Below are 16,770 nucleotides of genomic sequence, written 5' to 3'. Positions count from 1 at the left end.
CAAGGGACTTGTGATAAATTGCAGCTGTTTCTTGTGCGCGCTGAGGGCCGCTCATTGTAATGCTCCTGCTCATAATATTCCTGAGGCTGTAGCACTCAGCTAACCGAACCTTTATTGACCCCCTGCAGTCTAAGAGCTCAATCAATAATCAATACATCAGCCCATCAATCAGGCCACTCTCCGGTCAACCCACAGTCGGGTCACCCTGGTGCAAAGCCATTGCCACGCTCCGTTCAGCACGGTCTGGTTACAGCAAGACTTACCTTCACCTCCCCTGGCTACAAAGCACGTTTGTCCTGTCCCCAGTGCAATTCATGTTGCTGTCACATTCTTCAGGTCTGGGTCAAACAGATCAAGGGGACTCGTTTACCTCCCCCTGCCCCCATCCCTTTTAGGACAGCACATGGCCAGACTCTGACTTCCCCCCGCCCCACTAACTTTGGCCCTGGTTTCAAGGGGCCAGATCCTCAGCTGGCATAAATCAGCACAGATCCCTTAGCTTCGTGGAGTGATGCCAGTTTATACCAGCTGAAGATCAGGATCATTGCTTAGCTGCAGATTGCCACCTCTGACAGCACTGGCAAGCAAAGAAGTAAGTTTGTGTGGAAGAGTAGGAGCCAGGAGATCTGGGTTCAATCTGCCACAGACTTCATCTGCACAAGTCATTTCATCTCCCCATGCCTCAGCACCCCACTCCTAACATGGGGCTAACAGCGAGTCAAAGAAGCGCCAAGCAGATACGTTCATTGATGTTGCAGGGGGTTATGTGGCTAGCGCCTGGATAAACAGCTAGCTTTTCTGGAGCAAAATGGCTGTTTTGTTGCAACTGAGATTTCTGAGGGAATCCTCCATTTTCACAGACGTTTTTTAAAAAAAAAGACCCTGAAAAATGATTTTTCTCCCCCACAGTTTTCGGCATCCGCTTCCTTTGTATGGCCTGGCAGCACAAAGGGGCCTTAAAGTGAGCGTGACTGTGAATTGCAGTGGCCGATCGGTGTAAAGGGGGCGTTCGAGCCAGCAAGAGTGAGGCCCGGAGACTTGTTTTCATCCGGTCCGGAGGGGAAGCTTGTTTTCGGTGGAGTGCGTGTCACGGAGAGGCCAGGATCGCTTTGTCCAGAGACAAACTGCCGCTTGTCTTGTGTTTCATGAGAGATGTACATTTCCTTCTTCCCTGGAGATGGATCTTCAGGGCAGGGGTACCGGGGCGGGGGGGGGGGGGGGGGGGGGCTGAGTGAAAAGGCCCAGTTCCATCCCGCGTCCCCAGAACACAGCCTCATTGTGTCCCCGTTGTTTTTTCCTCATCTCCTTTCAGAGACAGATCATCCCCAGCCTTAGCTGGGGGGGGGGGGTTGTGACCAAGGGCCCGATCCAAAGCCTGGGGAAATGAATGGGGAGCCTTTCCATCAACTTCAGCGGCCTCAGGATCAGGCCCCAGCCAAAATGAGGCAGGTATGTTACCGAAGCGGAGCTACGCGTCCCTGTCAGGGCTGGTTTGAGACCTTGGGATTATAGGCCTGTGTGTGTGGAGGGGTATGAACGCAGCTTGTGGGGGAGGGGATCCCCAGCTACCACCCCCGTCTCTCCAGAGGGGAGAGGGGGAGCATTGCTTCCGTTTCGGAGCGGAACCGGGAGCTGCATGCACTGGCATCTCTGAGGTACAAAAACCCAGGGCAGCCGGGACGCTCCTGAGCCTGCAAAACCAGACAGCTGGCAGTGGCAGCCTGTACCGCACCACCCTGACACATTTCCCAGGACGGCTGCCTCGAAAAACGGGCGATCCGGGGGAAACCTGACCAGGTGGCAGCACGACTCGGGGCTGTGCCGGGGTGGGGACCGGTGTCCTAGTACGCCTAGGACCCTGGATTGCCCTCACCCAGCCCTGTCCGTTCCCGAGTCTCTCTCTTTTGGGCTAATGAGGGATTTCTGCCTTCAGAACACCCTGGCTTGTTCTTCCAAACATCACGAGTGATTTCCAGTGCCCAGCTGAGACACACGAAAGAGGCCTGGTTTCCAGAGGACGGGTCCTTCGCGCTCTCCGAAAATCAGGCCCCTCTCAAGGTGTCTTAACTGGGTCATCCCCAAAAAGGGAGCCATCTAAATCGCTCGTCTGGCGTGGTGGGGTAGGTGGAATGAGGAAAGGCCCTGAGCGCTGACCAGCACTTTAGTAATGTCAATCGCGCAAACGTTGCGGAGTTATGGAAGGCTGGTTTCGTGCTGCTGGATTCAGCCCTTGGTTATTATTTTTTTAAAATAATTTTTCGAGCTTTTTTTTTTTTAATCCGGCTTTTTGCCCCCTGTCCCCGTCAGATAGAACTTTTGACCTTGTGATTTTCAAAAGACTTAATTTTTTTTTTGGACATCTCCCGGTGGGACTAAGCTGCCCAATCAAAAGTTGCACACTGGCGGGGTTGGGGAGGGAAACAGCCAAACCCGAAACAGAATGCAGCTCCTGCCCCGCCCCAAACAGTGAGCCAAACAGCAGGAGCGATCATTTGCTTGGAAAGATTGGACGCTCTCGGGGACAGGGAACGTCTCTTTGTTCTGTGTCTGTACAGCCCCTAGCGCCCTTTCCTTGAGTCTCTGGTGCTTCTGGCTTTAGATCAAGTCTCCAGCATCCTACCCAGTGCAGATGCTGCCATGTAGCATCATGCTGTGTTTCTAGCAGTGCCGTGCTTGAGATGCCTTGAGGTCAATGGGCCAATTCGCCAGCTGGTGTAAACCAGTGTAGCTCCATTGACGTCAATGGGAGCTGTACCAGTTTATACCAGCTGGGACCACTAGCAGTAGATCCAGGTAGAGCACTCTGTTGCTGCTGTAATGGGTGCTGTATAGGAACCTAGATAGGCTTGTGACCTCCCAAGCTTGCCTGCTGTTTGGGTTCCTTCCTCAAGACTGCTCAGCCCACACCCTAGATCCTCTTATCGCCGAGACCCACGCCCCCCTCTTTTATACCCGGTCGGGTTAACCAGCCCCTAGCACCAGAGAGTCATCGGAACTCATTAACCTTTTCCCATCTGGAGCAACCCTTGCTAACATATTGTGGGGACTGTTTCAAGCAAACTCTGCCAGTCTGTGTTTGGAGGGGCCGGGGGCACAGTGGAGGAGAAGACCAGTTAATTTACAGACCTACAGTAGCATTTCAGAGATGATCAGCTCTCATGCTTCAAGGGATCAGCTGATCCAAAGCCACTGGAAGCGAATGGGTGTCTTTCCACCAGCTTTGGATCTGGTTCGGAGGAGATGTGGGTCTGAATGGTGTTGACAGCTACTCTGAATTCCCCCAACTCTGCGGCTGCATATAAAGATGGGCTTGTTCACTGGGGCTGCTCTGTTCTGCTGAGCAGAACAATAAAGGGAAAGATGCTCACAATGGGAAATTGTACATCCTCCTTGGTCATGAAAGGGGAAAATACAGACACACCAACTGTTTACTGGTCCTGGGCCGGAGGGAGGGATTGAGAGGGAGAGAGAGAGGGAAAAGGAGATACAGCCACCACCCAGACAATTTTGATGCTGTCCAAAGAGCACAAAGCCTAGATCTTCCAAAGCAGAACTTGTTCTCTGGTTATTTGATTTCCTCTCCCAGAGCAGGCAGGCCTCTCACCGTCCCCGATGCCCGATGATAGCAGATGTGTCCACTAGCCATGGAAGGAGCCAGGAGCCGCCTCTTCCAATGAACCCAACGGCAAGTTTGGTCTTTCCGTTCCTCTCCCGTCCAACAATGGGACGTTTGTGATGGAGACGGGACCGGGTTTTTGCGAGCGTGCGTCATGCCAGATGCGTAACAGGGTGCTGAGTCACCCCTATGCCAGCAGTCTGGCCCGGGCGGGCGTGCAGCAGCAGGTGGTGGAGGAGAGCTCTCAAAGGATTGCTTTGTCTTTTTCACGGCTCGGTTTGGAGGGGTACGGTGGGCTGGCAGAGGATTTCCCTGTGAACGTACAAGGTACGGGACCGGAGCTGGTACGTAGAGCCCTGCAACTCCGCAGATAGCCGCTTTATATCCATGGATGTCTGCATCCCCGGACGCGGGTGCATTGTTTACCATCTTTGGGGATCGGCTGCAGATCCAAATTTGTGTGTCCGTGCAGGGCTCTAACGATGTGAGAGGGGACTGGGGCAGATGCATATAAAAGATGGAGGGCGGGTCAGATACAAGTTCATTAGCATGGGTGTGGTTCGGGTGCAGATACAAATTTGTGTGTCCACACATGGCTCTACTGGTAGGGATTCTTTTACCATTAAAGCACGGCTCGTGGTGTCCCCCGGGCTCCCCCCACTCTCCACCTACCAGACTTGGTGGGTGGGAAGCTCAGGACCTCTGCCTTGCAGCAGCATGGTGGGGTAGGGGATTATGCCCAGTGAGGAAGAGGGTCTCAGGGCATCTGCTGGGGCTTGGGACTTCAGCAGGAGTGTGGCTGAAGCCCTGAGCCCCGGCAGGCACCTCCCACAGGGCTGAAGCCCCAAGCCCTGGGAGGTGCGCCCTGGCTCTCGAACGTCTAAAGATTCTCATGTGTGGCTCGGAGAGTCAGTAAGTTTCACGACCCCAGTCTAGTGGATCTGGCACTGGCATGGGAGTGGGGAGATGTGGGTAGTCTCATATCTGAAGCTAACCTGCTGTGTGACCTAGGGCAAGGCTGTGTGCCTCAGTTTCCCCTCCCATTCCCCGTCTGTTTTGATTCTAAGGGACTGTGTCCATACAGCACCTAGCGCAATGGGACCCCAGTCTCACTTGGAGCCTCTAGTCATTGCAGGAACTAGTCAGAGGCAGCTGAGTCAAAACATCCAGACCCAGCTCTTCAGCCTCACAATGCTGGTTATTGTGGGCTAGTGGGAAGTCAGCCAGACCCCCTCCTGGTTTGCTGTAGAGGGCAGGGGTCGAGTTGAATTAGCTTCACCCTCCCAGCCACACACCACCCGCACTCCCCGTAATACTCCTTTGCCTCCCTTCATCGTCTCTTACCCACGATCCCCAAAGGGATCTGACAGTGGGTGTGGTTCCTCAGCGACGTGAGAGGAGGTTCAGAAGATTCAATAGGTAGGGCAGCATTGCCTAGTGGGTAGGACACTAGCCTGCTGGGTGATCCTTGGGCCAGTCACTTCCCTTCGCTCTTTCCCCCCATCCCACCTCTTGTCTGTGTAGACTGTAAACTCTTCAGGGCAGGGCCTATCTCTCGTGATGTGTTAGCGTATTGGGGTAGCGCCTAGGAGCCCAAACTCAGAACCAAACACAGAACCAAAAGAGACAGAACCGCCAGCCCCTTGGATTCCAGAAATGTTAATCAACCCATGTGAAAGCCACAGAACGATGCAATTTGTGTTTGTCTAGAGTCGTTCCTACCAAAGGGTAACAGACTGAGTGCATCTTGTAGAGGACAATGGGCTGTAGGGAACCTCGTACAGTAAGTGTCGAGCTGGAGGTATGGCAGGGTAGGGGGACGCTTTATAGAAACAGAGTTTTTATCCTCCATTGCCTTGCACCTTCTGCTGTCATTCCCACCCATTCCCTACGGGGTGCAAATTACATGTGCACTGATCCACTGGCGATTTGCACCCGCTTTGCATGCCTTTTGCATGGATCTCCATGACTGCGCAAGGGGCAGGGTGATGGAGAATTGGGGCCACAGGTCAGAGGAGGGGGCCAAAGAGTGGAGGGTGGGGAAGGAGGCTGGACAGCTCCTTGCAGCGTGGGACTCCGGTCCATGACCGGTTCGCCTACATACAACTGTTGTCCAGATGATAATGATGATAAATAAGACATAGTGCTACGAGCCCGGGGTGAAATCCTGGCTTCACTGAAGTCAGTAGCAAAATACCCATTGATTTCACCTCCAGGACTTCTGAGTTCTGTCCCCAGCTCTGGCCTGTGCTTGCTGTGTAAAATTAGGCCATCACTTAACCTCTCTGTGCTGTAGTTTTGCTGTCTCTAAAATAGGGGCTGCTAATACCCACAGTATGGGACCAGGGGAGGCTTTCAAATGACTCTAAGAAAATGAGGTGCCTAAATCCCATTGGCAGTCAGTGGCATTGGCCCACCCCTGGCCTCTTTGAAAATCATAGAATCATAGACTTTAAGGTCAGAAGGGACCATTATGATCGTCTAGTCTGACCTCCTGCATAGCGCAGGCCACCGAATCTCACCCACCCACTCCTGTAACAAACCTCTGACCTATGTCTGAGCTATTGAAGTCCTCAAATCGTGGTTTAAAGACTTCGAGGTGCAGAGAATCCTCCAGCAAGTGACCTGTGCTGCACGCTGCAGAGGAAGGCAAAAAACCCCCAGGGCCTCTGCCAATCTGCCCTGGAGGAAAATTCCTTCCCGACCCCAAATATGGCAATCGACTAAACCCTGCGCATGTGGGCAAGACTCACCAGCCAGACACCCAGGAAAGAATTCTCTGAAGTAACTCAGATCCCACCCTAACTAGTGTCCCATCACAGGCCATTGGGCATATCTACCGCTAATAGTTAAAGATCAATTAATTGCCAAAATTAGGCTATCCCATCATGCCATCCCTTACCAAGCTTAGTCTTGAAGCCAGATATGTCTTTTGCCCCCACTGCTCCCCTTGGGAGGCTGTTCCAGAACTTCACTCCTCCAATGGTTCGAAACCTTCGTCTAATTTCAAGTCTAAACTTCCTGATGGCCATGAGGCTTAATGTATTTATGTTTGTAAAGTGCTTTGACATCTTTGCATGGGAAGATGCGAGAGATGTGCAAAGAACTTGTTTGTTAGTGGAAGCATTCATAGCCGTATTACTGGGGTTAATTGGAGGCAAAGAGGGACATGGAAGCAGAGGCAAAATTTGGGGTGAGGCTCAGAAATCTCTTGGGATGCTGCATGAACCATGTGTTGGAATGAGAGCTGTGTGAAGAACTGATATTTTTTCAGTTCTCTGGCCGTGTCGAAACCCTGGAGCTGGTGAGAATTTATTCGGATCAAACAAAACAGTTACTCCGTGAGCCTTTTAAACCATTTTTTTACATAATTAAGTGGCCAAACAAAAGTGTTTTGAACGGAAAGAATCAAATCGGGCGGATTTGTAACAAAAAAAATTCTTACGACCAAAACAAATTCAGCAAATTCAACACTGATCTGTGAAATGGTTTGGTTGACCCAAGTCTGCGTTTTCTGGCACAAAAAAAGTTTGGAGGAAATTTTTCGGCCAATCTCCTCGACTAGTCCTGCTGAGGTGTCTGGGACAGCGCAGGGAAGCATCCAACAACCTGCTGAGCTCTGCCTGGCACTGGAACAAGCTGGGGATCCGGGAGGCAGCGGACGCAGACCATGAATGCCTAGCACGGCTGGTCTGGCCACCTGGTGTTGATTGGCAGTGGGCGAACCTCAGGCATACGGGACCATGGTGAAGCCCATTCTGGGTTTGGTTTGAGCCTTGGGTGGGTGTGTGAGTTGGTTCCTCTTTCACCCGGGCTGGGTCAGCTTGCCCTGACAGCCTCTTGCTCTCCATAGGCGAGGCCAATGGGGGAGATGAGTGGGGAACCAATGGGCCAGCTGCATTGAATCCCATTTCTCTCCACAGCCCAGGTGTCAGAAGTGGCCGGAGACCCTCTGGGAGCTCGACCGAGTAAGTATCAGAGAGAAACCCAAATCCTGTAGTTAACCATTATTATTACTGTGATAACCCCTTGTGGGGCCCAATTAGGAGCCAGGGCCCCACAGTGCTAGGTGCTGTACCAGCCAATAACACAAAGAATCAAACTATGGTCTGTTCTATTCGATCCTGCACGACACGTGCGATATCCCCTTGCTCTCCTGCAGCACTGAAGTTCAGTAAAGACATGTGCAAAGTACTTCGCTTAGGCAGGAAAAATCAAACGCATGACCACGAAATGGGGAATAACTGGTGAGTCCAGCTGTACTGCTGAAAGGGATCTGAGGGTTAGGGTGGATCACACATTGCATGTGAGTCAACAATGGGACACAGTTGCAAAAAAAGGCTATTATCCTTCTGGGGTGTATTAACAGGAGCGTCGTACGTGAGGCGCAGAAGATAATTGTCCCACTCTGTGCAGACTGGTGAGGCCTCAGTTGGAGTCCTGTGTCCAGTTCTCGGCCCCAGGCTTTAAGAAAGATGTAGATAAGTTGGAGAAAGCCCAGAGGAGAGCAACAAAAATGACAAAAGGTTTAGAAACCCTGACCTGTGAGGAAAGGTGAAAAAATCTGGACATGTTTAGTCTTGGGAAAAGAAGACTGAAGGGAGGACCTGAGAACAGTTTTCAAATATGTGAAGGGCTGTTCTACAGGGGATGGGGATCGATTGTTCTCCTTGTTAGGCTAGGAAGCAAGGGACTTGATCTGCAGTAAGGGAGGTTTAGGTTAGATATTAGCAAAAACGTTCTCGGGGAGTTAAGTTCTGGAACAGGCTTCCAAGGGAGGTTGTGAAATCCCCATCGCTAGAGGTTTTTCAGAACAGGGTTGGACAAACCCCTGTCAGGGATGGTCTGGGTTTACTTGGTCCTGCCTCAGTGCCAGGGGCTGCACTTGATGACCTTTCGAGGTCCCTTTCAGCCCAACATTGCTGTGATTATATGAATGGGGAGAGAAGGAGGATTGTCCAGTGGTTAGGGAGCTAGCCAGAGATCTGGATACAATTCCCTGCTCTGCCACGCGCTCCCTGTGAGCAAACGCTCCTGCTGCTTGCAACAGCTCCCCCTAAACGAAACTTAATCGCAAAACTCTAACCATGAAGAATTTCTTCAAAAACCCCACAGGAGCAAAATAACTATGTGGAACGGTGCCACCTGGTGAGCCTGGCTAGAACAAAACCTCAATCCTTTTTCAGGCACGTTCCTGGCCCCACAGCTAAGTATGCACCAGCTGATGCTGCTGGCTTCAGTCTGCCTCTCTTCTCTGCCAGCTGCTTTAAGTATTTACCAGAAGGCAACTGGGGGTCCAGGTGGGTAACCATGTTCTCTTCCTCCCAACGAATCTGCCAGCTCCTTTCCCCTGTTCCCCTTTCCAGCATGGGGCAGTTTGGCTCTTACCCTAGTCCCAACCCATCTGCGTCACAAAGTGCTGCAGTTTAAAGTTGAGGTCACAGCCCGGGGGAGGCCGGGAATAGCAGGAGGCCGGTTTGAGGTGCACTTGCACGGCTGTGAGTCGGGCACCTGGGGCTGGAATAGAAATGGGGGCAGCAGGCTGGGGTTGAGTGGCCTCAGCAAGGGGGGCAGGGGAAGGGAACCTGGACTGTAGGAGGCAAATCAGGACCCCAGTGCTGCAGCCGTGCATGTGGAAGGGGAACCCTGGACTGGGGGAGTAAGGTGGGGCTGTGGGTCGGGACTGAGGGGTGCTGGGGGGAGCTCGGGGCTGGAATAGCAGGGTGGGGCTGCGGGTCAGGACTGAGGGGCATCGGGGGTGCTGGGGGGAGCTCAGGGCTGGAATAGCAGGGTGGGGCTGCGGGTCGGGACTGAGGGCACTGGGGTGCTGGGGGGAGCTCGGGGCTGGAATAGCAGGGTGGGGTTGCGGGTGGGGACTGAGGGGCATCGGGGGTGCTGGGGGGAGCTCAGGGCTGGAATAGCAGGGTGGGGCTGCGGGTCGGGACTGAGGGGCATCAGGGGTGCTGGGGGGAGCTCAGGGCTGGAATAGCAGGGTGGGGTTGCGGGTCGGGACTGAGGGCACTGGGGTGCTGGGGGGAGCTCGGGGCTGGAATACCAGGGTGGGGTTGCGGTTCGGGACTGAGGGGAATCGGGGGTGCTGCGGGGGGGAGTTCGGGGCTGGAATAGCAGGGTGGGGCTGCGGGTCAGGACTGAGGGGCATCGGGGGTGCTGGGGGGGAGCTCGGGACTGGAATAGCAGGGTGGGGTTGCGGGTCGGGACTGAGGGGCACTGGGGTGCTGGGGGGAGCTCGGGGCTGGAATAGCAGGGTGGGGCTGCGGGTCGGGACTGAGGGGCACTGGGGTGCTGGGGGGAGCTCGGTGCTGGAATAGCAGGATGGGGTTGCGGGTCGGGACTGAGGGCACTGGGGTGCTGGTGGGAGCTCGGGGCTGGAATAGCAGGGTGGGGTTGCGGTTCGGGACTGAGGGGAATCGGGGGTGCTGCGGGGGGGAGTTCGGGGCTGGAATAGCAGGGTGGGGCTGCGGGTCGGGACTGAGGGGCATCGGGGGTGCTGGGGGGAGCTCGGGACTGGAATAGCAGGGTGGGGTTGCGGGTCGGGACTGAGGGGCACTGGGGTGCTGGGGGGAGCTCGGTGCTGGAATAGCAGGATGGGGTTGCGGGACGGGACTGAGGGCACTGGGGTGCTGGTGGGAGCTCGGGGCTGGAATAGCAGGGTGGGGCTGCGGGTCGGGACTGAGGGGCATCGGGGGTGCTGGGGGGAGCTCAGGGCTGGAATAGCAGGGTGGGACTGTGGGGCAGGACTGAGGGGTGCTGGGGGGAGCTTGGGGCTGGAATAGCAGGGTGGGGTTGCGGGTCGGGACTGAGGGCACTGGGGTGCTGGGGGGAGCTCGGTGCTGGAATAGCAGGATGGGGTTGCGGGTCGGGACTGAGGGCACTGGGGTGCTGGTGGGAGCTCGGGGCTGGAATAGCAGGGTGGGGTTGCGGTTCGGGACTGAGGGGAATCGGGGGTGCTGCGGGGGGGAGTTCGGGGCTGGAATAGCAGGGTGGGGCTGCGGGTCGGGACTGAGGGGCATCGGGGGTGCTGGGGGGAGCTCGGGACTGGAATAGCAGGGTGGGGTTGCGGGTCGGGACTGAGGGGCACTGGGGTGCTGGGGGGAGCTCGGTGCTGGAATAGCAGGATGGGGTTGCGGGTCGGGACTGAGGGCACTGGGGTGCTGGTGGGAGCTCGGGGCTGGAATAGCAGGGTGGGGCTGCGGGTCGGGACTGAGGGGCATCGGGGGTGCTGGGGGGAGCTCAGGGCTGGAATAGCAGGGTGGGACTGTGGGGCAGGACTGAGGGGTGCTGGGGGGAGCTTGGGGCTGGAATAGCAGGGTGGGGTTGCGGGTCGGGACTGAGGGCACTGGGGTGCTGGGGGGAGCTCGGGGCTGGAATAGCAGGGTGGGGCTGCGGGTCGGGACTGAGGGGCATCGGGGGTGCTGCAGGGGGGAGCTCGGCGCTGGAATAGCAGGGTGGGGCTGCAGGTCGGGACTGAGGGCACTGGGGTGCTGGGGGGAGCTCGGGGCTGGAATAGCAGGGTGGGGCTGCGGGTCGGGACTGAGGGGCATCGGGGGTGCTGCGGGGGGGGAGCTCGGGGCTGGAATAGCAGGGTGCAGGGTTGCCGTTTGGGACTGAAGGGCATCAGCAGGCAAACAGAGCAGGTCTCGGAGGAGAGCCGCGACCCTCGGGCATCTCGGGAGGCTGCCGGCCAAGCGAGGCCGGGGGTTCGATGCACCTCCCCCTGCCGGTGTCTCCTCACAGCCCCCACCCCACGCCTGCAGTACCTGCTGGAGCCCCTCCAGGAGGTGGTGCACACCCAGCGCGGTGCCACGGTCACCCTGCCCTGCGTCCTGCGGGCACGGCCCCCCCACTACCAGGTGAAATGGAGCAAGGTGGAGCCGGCCGAGCTGCTGGAGAGCGTCATCCTGGTCACCAGCGGGGCCCAGCACAAGACCTACGGGCAGCTGGGCGGGCGGGCCCGGCTGAGGCGTGGCCACCGCAACGACGCCTCCCTCACCATCGCCGGGGTGGCGCTGGAGGACGAGGGACGCTACCGCTGCCAGCTGGTCAATGGGCTGGAAGACGAGAGCCTGTCGCTGACGCTGATGCTGGACGGTAAGTCCCGGCTCCCACGGCGGCCTGGGAACGGTCCCCCTCCGTCCAGCAATGGCCCCATCCTCTTCAGGGGAGAGACCCTCTGCCGATGGGAGCCCCGGGGGCTGGGGGCAGCCACGTCCCCTGGCGGGGGGCTGGAGGAAAAGTGGGGGGGGAGCCATGTCCTCTGGCGGGGGGGCCAGGGGAGAAGTAGGCGAGCCGTGTCCCCTGGCGGGGGGGCCCCTCGGGGGGGTAGCAGGGGGAGCTGCGTCCTTTGGCGGGGCTCCCCGAGAGGAGGCAGGGGAAGCTGCATCCCGTGGAAGTGGGTCCTGGGGGGAGGTAGGAGAACCTGCATCCCCTGGTGGGAGCCCATGAGGAAAGTGGTTTTAAAAGCCTTAGCTCGCTTCCCCTCTGCCTCCAGCTCCTTCTGAGCGTAGGGGTGAGTTGGGTCCTTCCAGCCATCCCTACACATTGCAGGGGGTCCCTGCGGCCACTCCTCCCCAAATCCCTGCTGGGTGACCTTGAGCAAGCCTCTGCCCCGTCGCTGTGCCTTGGTTTCCCTTCCCACCCTCTGTCTGCCTATTCAGACTGTGAGCTCTCCGGGGCAAGAACTGCCTCTTGCTCTGTGTCTCTGATCTCATGTGAGCCTTCGATGCGCTGCTGTAATGGAATAATACCGTGGGGGGTCCCCAGGGTGCCAGCAGATCTGGTTGGGAAACGGAATTTCTGTCCCATGGGAAATCCTGACATTTCAAACTTTGTTTTCATTCCGGATCCGGAAAGAGAAGTCGAAATTTTGAAATTCACCATGGAACAGAAATTCTGAAGGATTTTGATTCAGAAACTTCAAAACATTTCGGGGACATTGACACAGGCTAATAGACTACACAGTATCCAATAGTCTGTCTCAATAATATTGACTATTTTTATATTATTATAACATAAAGAAAAAAAAGTGGCCGTGAAGCGAAATGCTTCCGACTGTATTGAAACGAGAAAGGTGAAGTGAATTGCGTCAACTTGTTCCCACGGCAAATGTCGTCAAAGTCGACGAGTTCCTGCAAATCATTTGGATTTCGACAAACCTGCATTTTCCGACAGAAAAGGGTTCCGTCAAAATATTGTCAAGCAGGTGCAGAGGCCGGCACCCTGCCCTGAGATTCCCAATCGACCCTCTGATCCCAGAATACCAGCTCACTCCCTTTCTCTTACGATCACCCAGGTGTCGTCTTCCCCTACCAGACCAGCCAGGGGCGCTACAGATTCAACTACTTTGAGGCTAAGCAGGCCTGTGAGGAGCAGGACTCCAGGCTGGCCACTTATCAGCAGCTCTACAAAGGTAACCAGCCTCTGTCTGTTTCACCCACCTCCTCTGGTGGCTAATTCACAGACTTTGCTCTAGATATGCTTGGGGGGGAAATAGTTAATTTCTTTATTTATTTAGGATGCTTTAACAGGTCTGCAGATCATTGCCATGTAAATATCAGAGACAGAAGGGTAATCAGGTTTCAGAGTGGTAGCCGGGAGTCCTTGTGGCACCTTAGAGACTAACAAATGTATTTGGGCATAAGCTTTTGTGGGCTAAAACCCCCTTCATCGGATGTTACAGAATCGTTACAACAGCCAGCTTTGGTTTAGAGAAGCATTGGACAGTAGGATCATCAGATCTGGGAATAGGACCCAGGAGTCCTGGCCCCCAACCCCCTCTCTTCGAACTGCTATGCCACACCCCACCATCCCAGAGCTGGGATTAGAACCGGTTCCTCAAAGCACTGGACCACTCTCTCTCCCAGAGCTGGGGATAGACCCCCCATTTGCTCTGCACGAGATGCGGGCCAGTGGAGAATAAGGGTCATTATAAAGGTATCCTGTAGCTTGGTTCTGACGTTCATCAGTGCCCCGTGGTCCCCGTGCTCTGCCCGCAATGCACTGAGCTTGCCCGTCCCTTTTTCTCTCACTAACCCACAGCATGGACCGAAGGGCTGGACTGGTGTAACGCAGGCTGGATTCTTGACGGGACCGTCCACTACCCCATTATTAACCCCCGAGAGCCTTGTGGAGGGCGGCTTCTCCTCCCGGGAGTTCGGACCTACGGGGCCAAGGACAAGCGGAAGGACCGGTTTGACGCATTCTGCTTCACCTCCGCTGTGAGGGGTACGTCCAGAGGGAACGTGGTGGCTCCATGCAACCGCAGAGCATAGGGAGAAAAGATCAGACCAAAGGGTCAGCTCGTCTGGTACCCCCTCCTGTTCTGGGTCAGCTCACTACTCCGTCTGGTGTGATAGCCCCTCTTCCCCATCTGGGTCATTCCTCCCAGGGCAATGGCAAATGTCCCCTGCTCCATGCCACCTTCCTGAAGCAGGCATTGCCCATGAGCTAGGTGGGACCTGCTGTTTTCTAGCCAGGCTAGAGGGACCCTTGGCATCTCCATGGCAGGTCCCCACACCACCCAGCGTCCCATGTGACCTTCGCCCTGACACCCTCCCTTCCCTCTCTCTCTCCCCAGGCCAGGTCAATTTCCTCCGGGGCCACCTGAGCTTCAAAGAGGCGGGGCAGGCTTGCCGCAACCAAGGGGCCACCATTGCCAAGGTCGGGCAGCTCTACTCCGCCTGGAAGTTCTCCCAGCTGGACCGTTGCGACGGGGGCTGGCTGGCGGATGGCAGCGTCCGCTACCCCATCACCACCCCTCGCACCCGCTGCGGGGGCCTTCCGGACCCCGGCGTCCGGAGCTTCGGCTTTCCCAACAAGGAGCAGAGGACGTACGGGACCTACTGCTTCTCGGTGAAATAGGGATGGCGCAGGGTGATGATGGGATGCCGGCTAGGGGACGGCAGCTCTGCTCTTCACTGGTTTCCAGCTGCCTGTGCCTTTCAAGGGTCATGAGATCCATCTCCCATGCGTATTTCTCTTTCCCAGTGGGTCTCAGGCTGGTTTCCAGCAGCACATAACGCTCGCTTGGCCCATCCTCTCATAGTCAGCCTTAGCAGAGAGACCAAGGACTGGACCGGCCATGGAGACCAGAATCCTGTCTCATGTCTAGACGTGGTTCCTCCAGGAGTGCTGGCAGGGAGAGGCCGATAGGCTGCTTGCCCTGTTCTGTGAACAGAGGAATCTGTTCTCTGGAGCGGTGAATCTGACACAAAATTCAACCCCTGGGCCGATTTGGACCCTCTACCCAGGGGTGAATTCCACCCTTTCGACACAGAGAGCAAGCGACAATGGAAATAGCAAAGCCCCCAACCTCAGAACATCTTTGGTCTTCTCGGGGCTTTTGCTCTCCTAGGTTTTGGCTCCTGATGTTTGTTAGCTGCCATCTGGAGCAGGGGGTTGTCAGAAGAAGACAGAATCCATGGGACACAGTAAAAATCCAGTGTCCTGCTCCCACGAGGTCGCTGGACCCCTCTGAGGAATAACCAGTAGCTGTAGATTTTTTTGGTTTAGTTTAAAGCTAACGAAGAAATGGCATTTTGTATCCATTACTCACCTATTTTCAACAGGGGATGGGTGCCCCTGGAGATAAAAAAAACTTCCTGACTCTCCGTATACTTACTCATGCTTGTGGAAATTCACAACGATAGCAAGGTCACAACTCAGATCCCCCTGCTCTGCAAAGCACAGGTCCCTTTCCACTTGAGCTAAAGAAGCATCTCCTTAATTAGCAGCAGTATAGGGGCTATGATGCACAGTTGAGCCACTCTGATTCCATTCCAACAGAGGGCGGCAGTGCACACAAGCCCCCAGCCAGCTCACTGTGCTTGTGAAGGTCTGTTTTTTAATCCCAACACCCGCCAGGCTCCCCCCATGAAGAAGCCGTTCAGTGTCTATATGTGAAAGGATGGAAAGTAAAGAGTTTGACTAATTGAGTTTATTCATGTAAATTAATAAAATGATGGTAAACCCACCCAAAAATAGCACCTTGGGGTTGTTTTTTGCCTGCGTATTAGCCATAGGGTGACACAATCCGACCCTCGAACCAACGACTTTCAGAGCTAGAAGGCATGAGCTGCTAATGTGTCAACTGAAGCACTATGCCCCCTTAGCTGAAGCATAAAAACATAAGAACGGCCATAGTGGGTCAGACCAAGGGTCCATCTAGCCCAGCACCCTGTCTTCTGACAGTGGCAAGTGCCAGGTGCCTCAGAGGGAATGAACAGAACAGGGACTCATCAAGTGATCCATCCCCTTTCGCTCATTCCCAGCTTCTGGTAAACAGAGGCTAGGGACGCCATCCCTGCCCATCCTGGCTAATAGCCCTTGATGGACCTATCCTCCATGAACATATCTAGTTGTTTTTTGAACCCTGTTATGGTCTTGGCCTTCACAACATCCTCTGGCGAGGAGTTCCACAGGTTGACTCACGAACTTTGTATGTGGACTAGTCACTAGCGAGAGGCCAGACTTACCCATGTTGTGGGTGGCAGATATCCAGCTTACGTGCTCAATCTGAGGTCTCGTTACATTTTTAGGAGAAATTACCTTGCAGCGCAAGAGCTTGCCCAGACTAAGACTTGCCCAGAGTTCGGTCAGGGATGGTTTGATCCTTTGCCAGCTGCCTATAGCTGAAAGGTTCCAGCATAGCCCTTACCACCACGCCCGTTAGCCAGCCAGTCCCAGCCACCAACTCCCCCAAGGGCTTGTCTTCACATACAGAGCTGCCCCTGTAGCACTTCAGTGAAGACTCTACTCAAGACCTGCTCCTGTTGGCGTTGTTAATCCACCTCCCCAAGAGGCGGTAGCTCCATTTATGGGAGAGCTTCATTGCACTGTCTGCGCTGTGGGTTAGATCAATATAACTATGCCGCTCGGGGGCATGGATTTTTCACACCCCGGAGTGACACGGTTACACCGATTTAAGTTTGCAGTGTAGACCCAGCCGCCGAATCTTTTCGTATGTGTCGGACCGTAGCAGCAGGTGGTGCCAAGTGGGATCAGGGCCCCGGTGCGCTGGTGCACCGGGGCTGCTCTGAGCCATTTCGCATCCCCTGGCAAGGCACGCAGGGGATGGACTGTTAGCCCCATTTTGCAGGTGGGGGAACTGAGGCCCGGAGTGATTGCGATTTGCCCGC

The 16,770-nt window shown here is 55.4% G+C and overlaps 1 protein-coding gene across 9 annotated transcripts in view; it reads left to right on the top strand.

Moving 5' to 3' along the window:
* The window catches only part of HAPLN2 (hyaluronan and proteoglycan link protein 2), a 28,524-nt gene extending 12,911 nt beyond the window's left edge, over positions 1–15,613 (top strand). For 3 of the 9 annotated variants that reach the window (XM_084613512.1, XM_084613505.1, XM_084613510.1), the window contains exons 2-7: positions 7,540–7,584; positions 8,803–8,916; positions 11,372–11,725; positions 12,927–13,043; positions 13,673–13,858; positions 14,211–15,613. In XM_084613512.1, coding sequence (XP_084469638.1) covers positions 8,829–8,916; positions 11,372–11,725; positions 12,927–13,043; positions 13,673–13,858; positions 14,211–14,494 — 1,029 coding nt within the window. In that variant the 5' untranslated portion in view covers positions 7,540–7,584; positions 8,803–8,828 and the 3' untranslated portion in view covers positions 14,495–15,613. The other 6 variants (XM_084613508.1, XM_084613506.1, XM_084613509.1 and 3 more) reach the window with 6 other exon arrangements.
* The last annotated feature ends 1,157 nt before the right edge of the window (positions 15,614–16,770 follow it).

Source organism: Lepidochelys olivacea (assembly GCF_965140295.1).
Source record: "Lepidochelys olivacea isolate rLepOli2 genome assembly, chromosome: 24".
In the NCBI taxonomy this organism is placed as follows: domain Eukaryota; kingdom Metazoa; phylum Chordata; order Testudines; family Cheloniidae; genus Lepidochelys; species Lepidochelys olivacea.
Note: the sequence above shows the minus strand (reverse complement) of the source record. Positions and strands in the feature narration are given on the sequence as shown.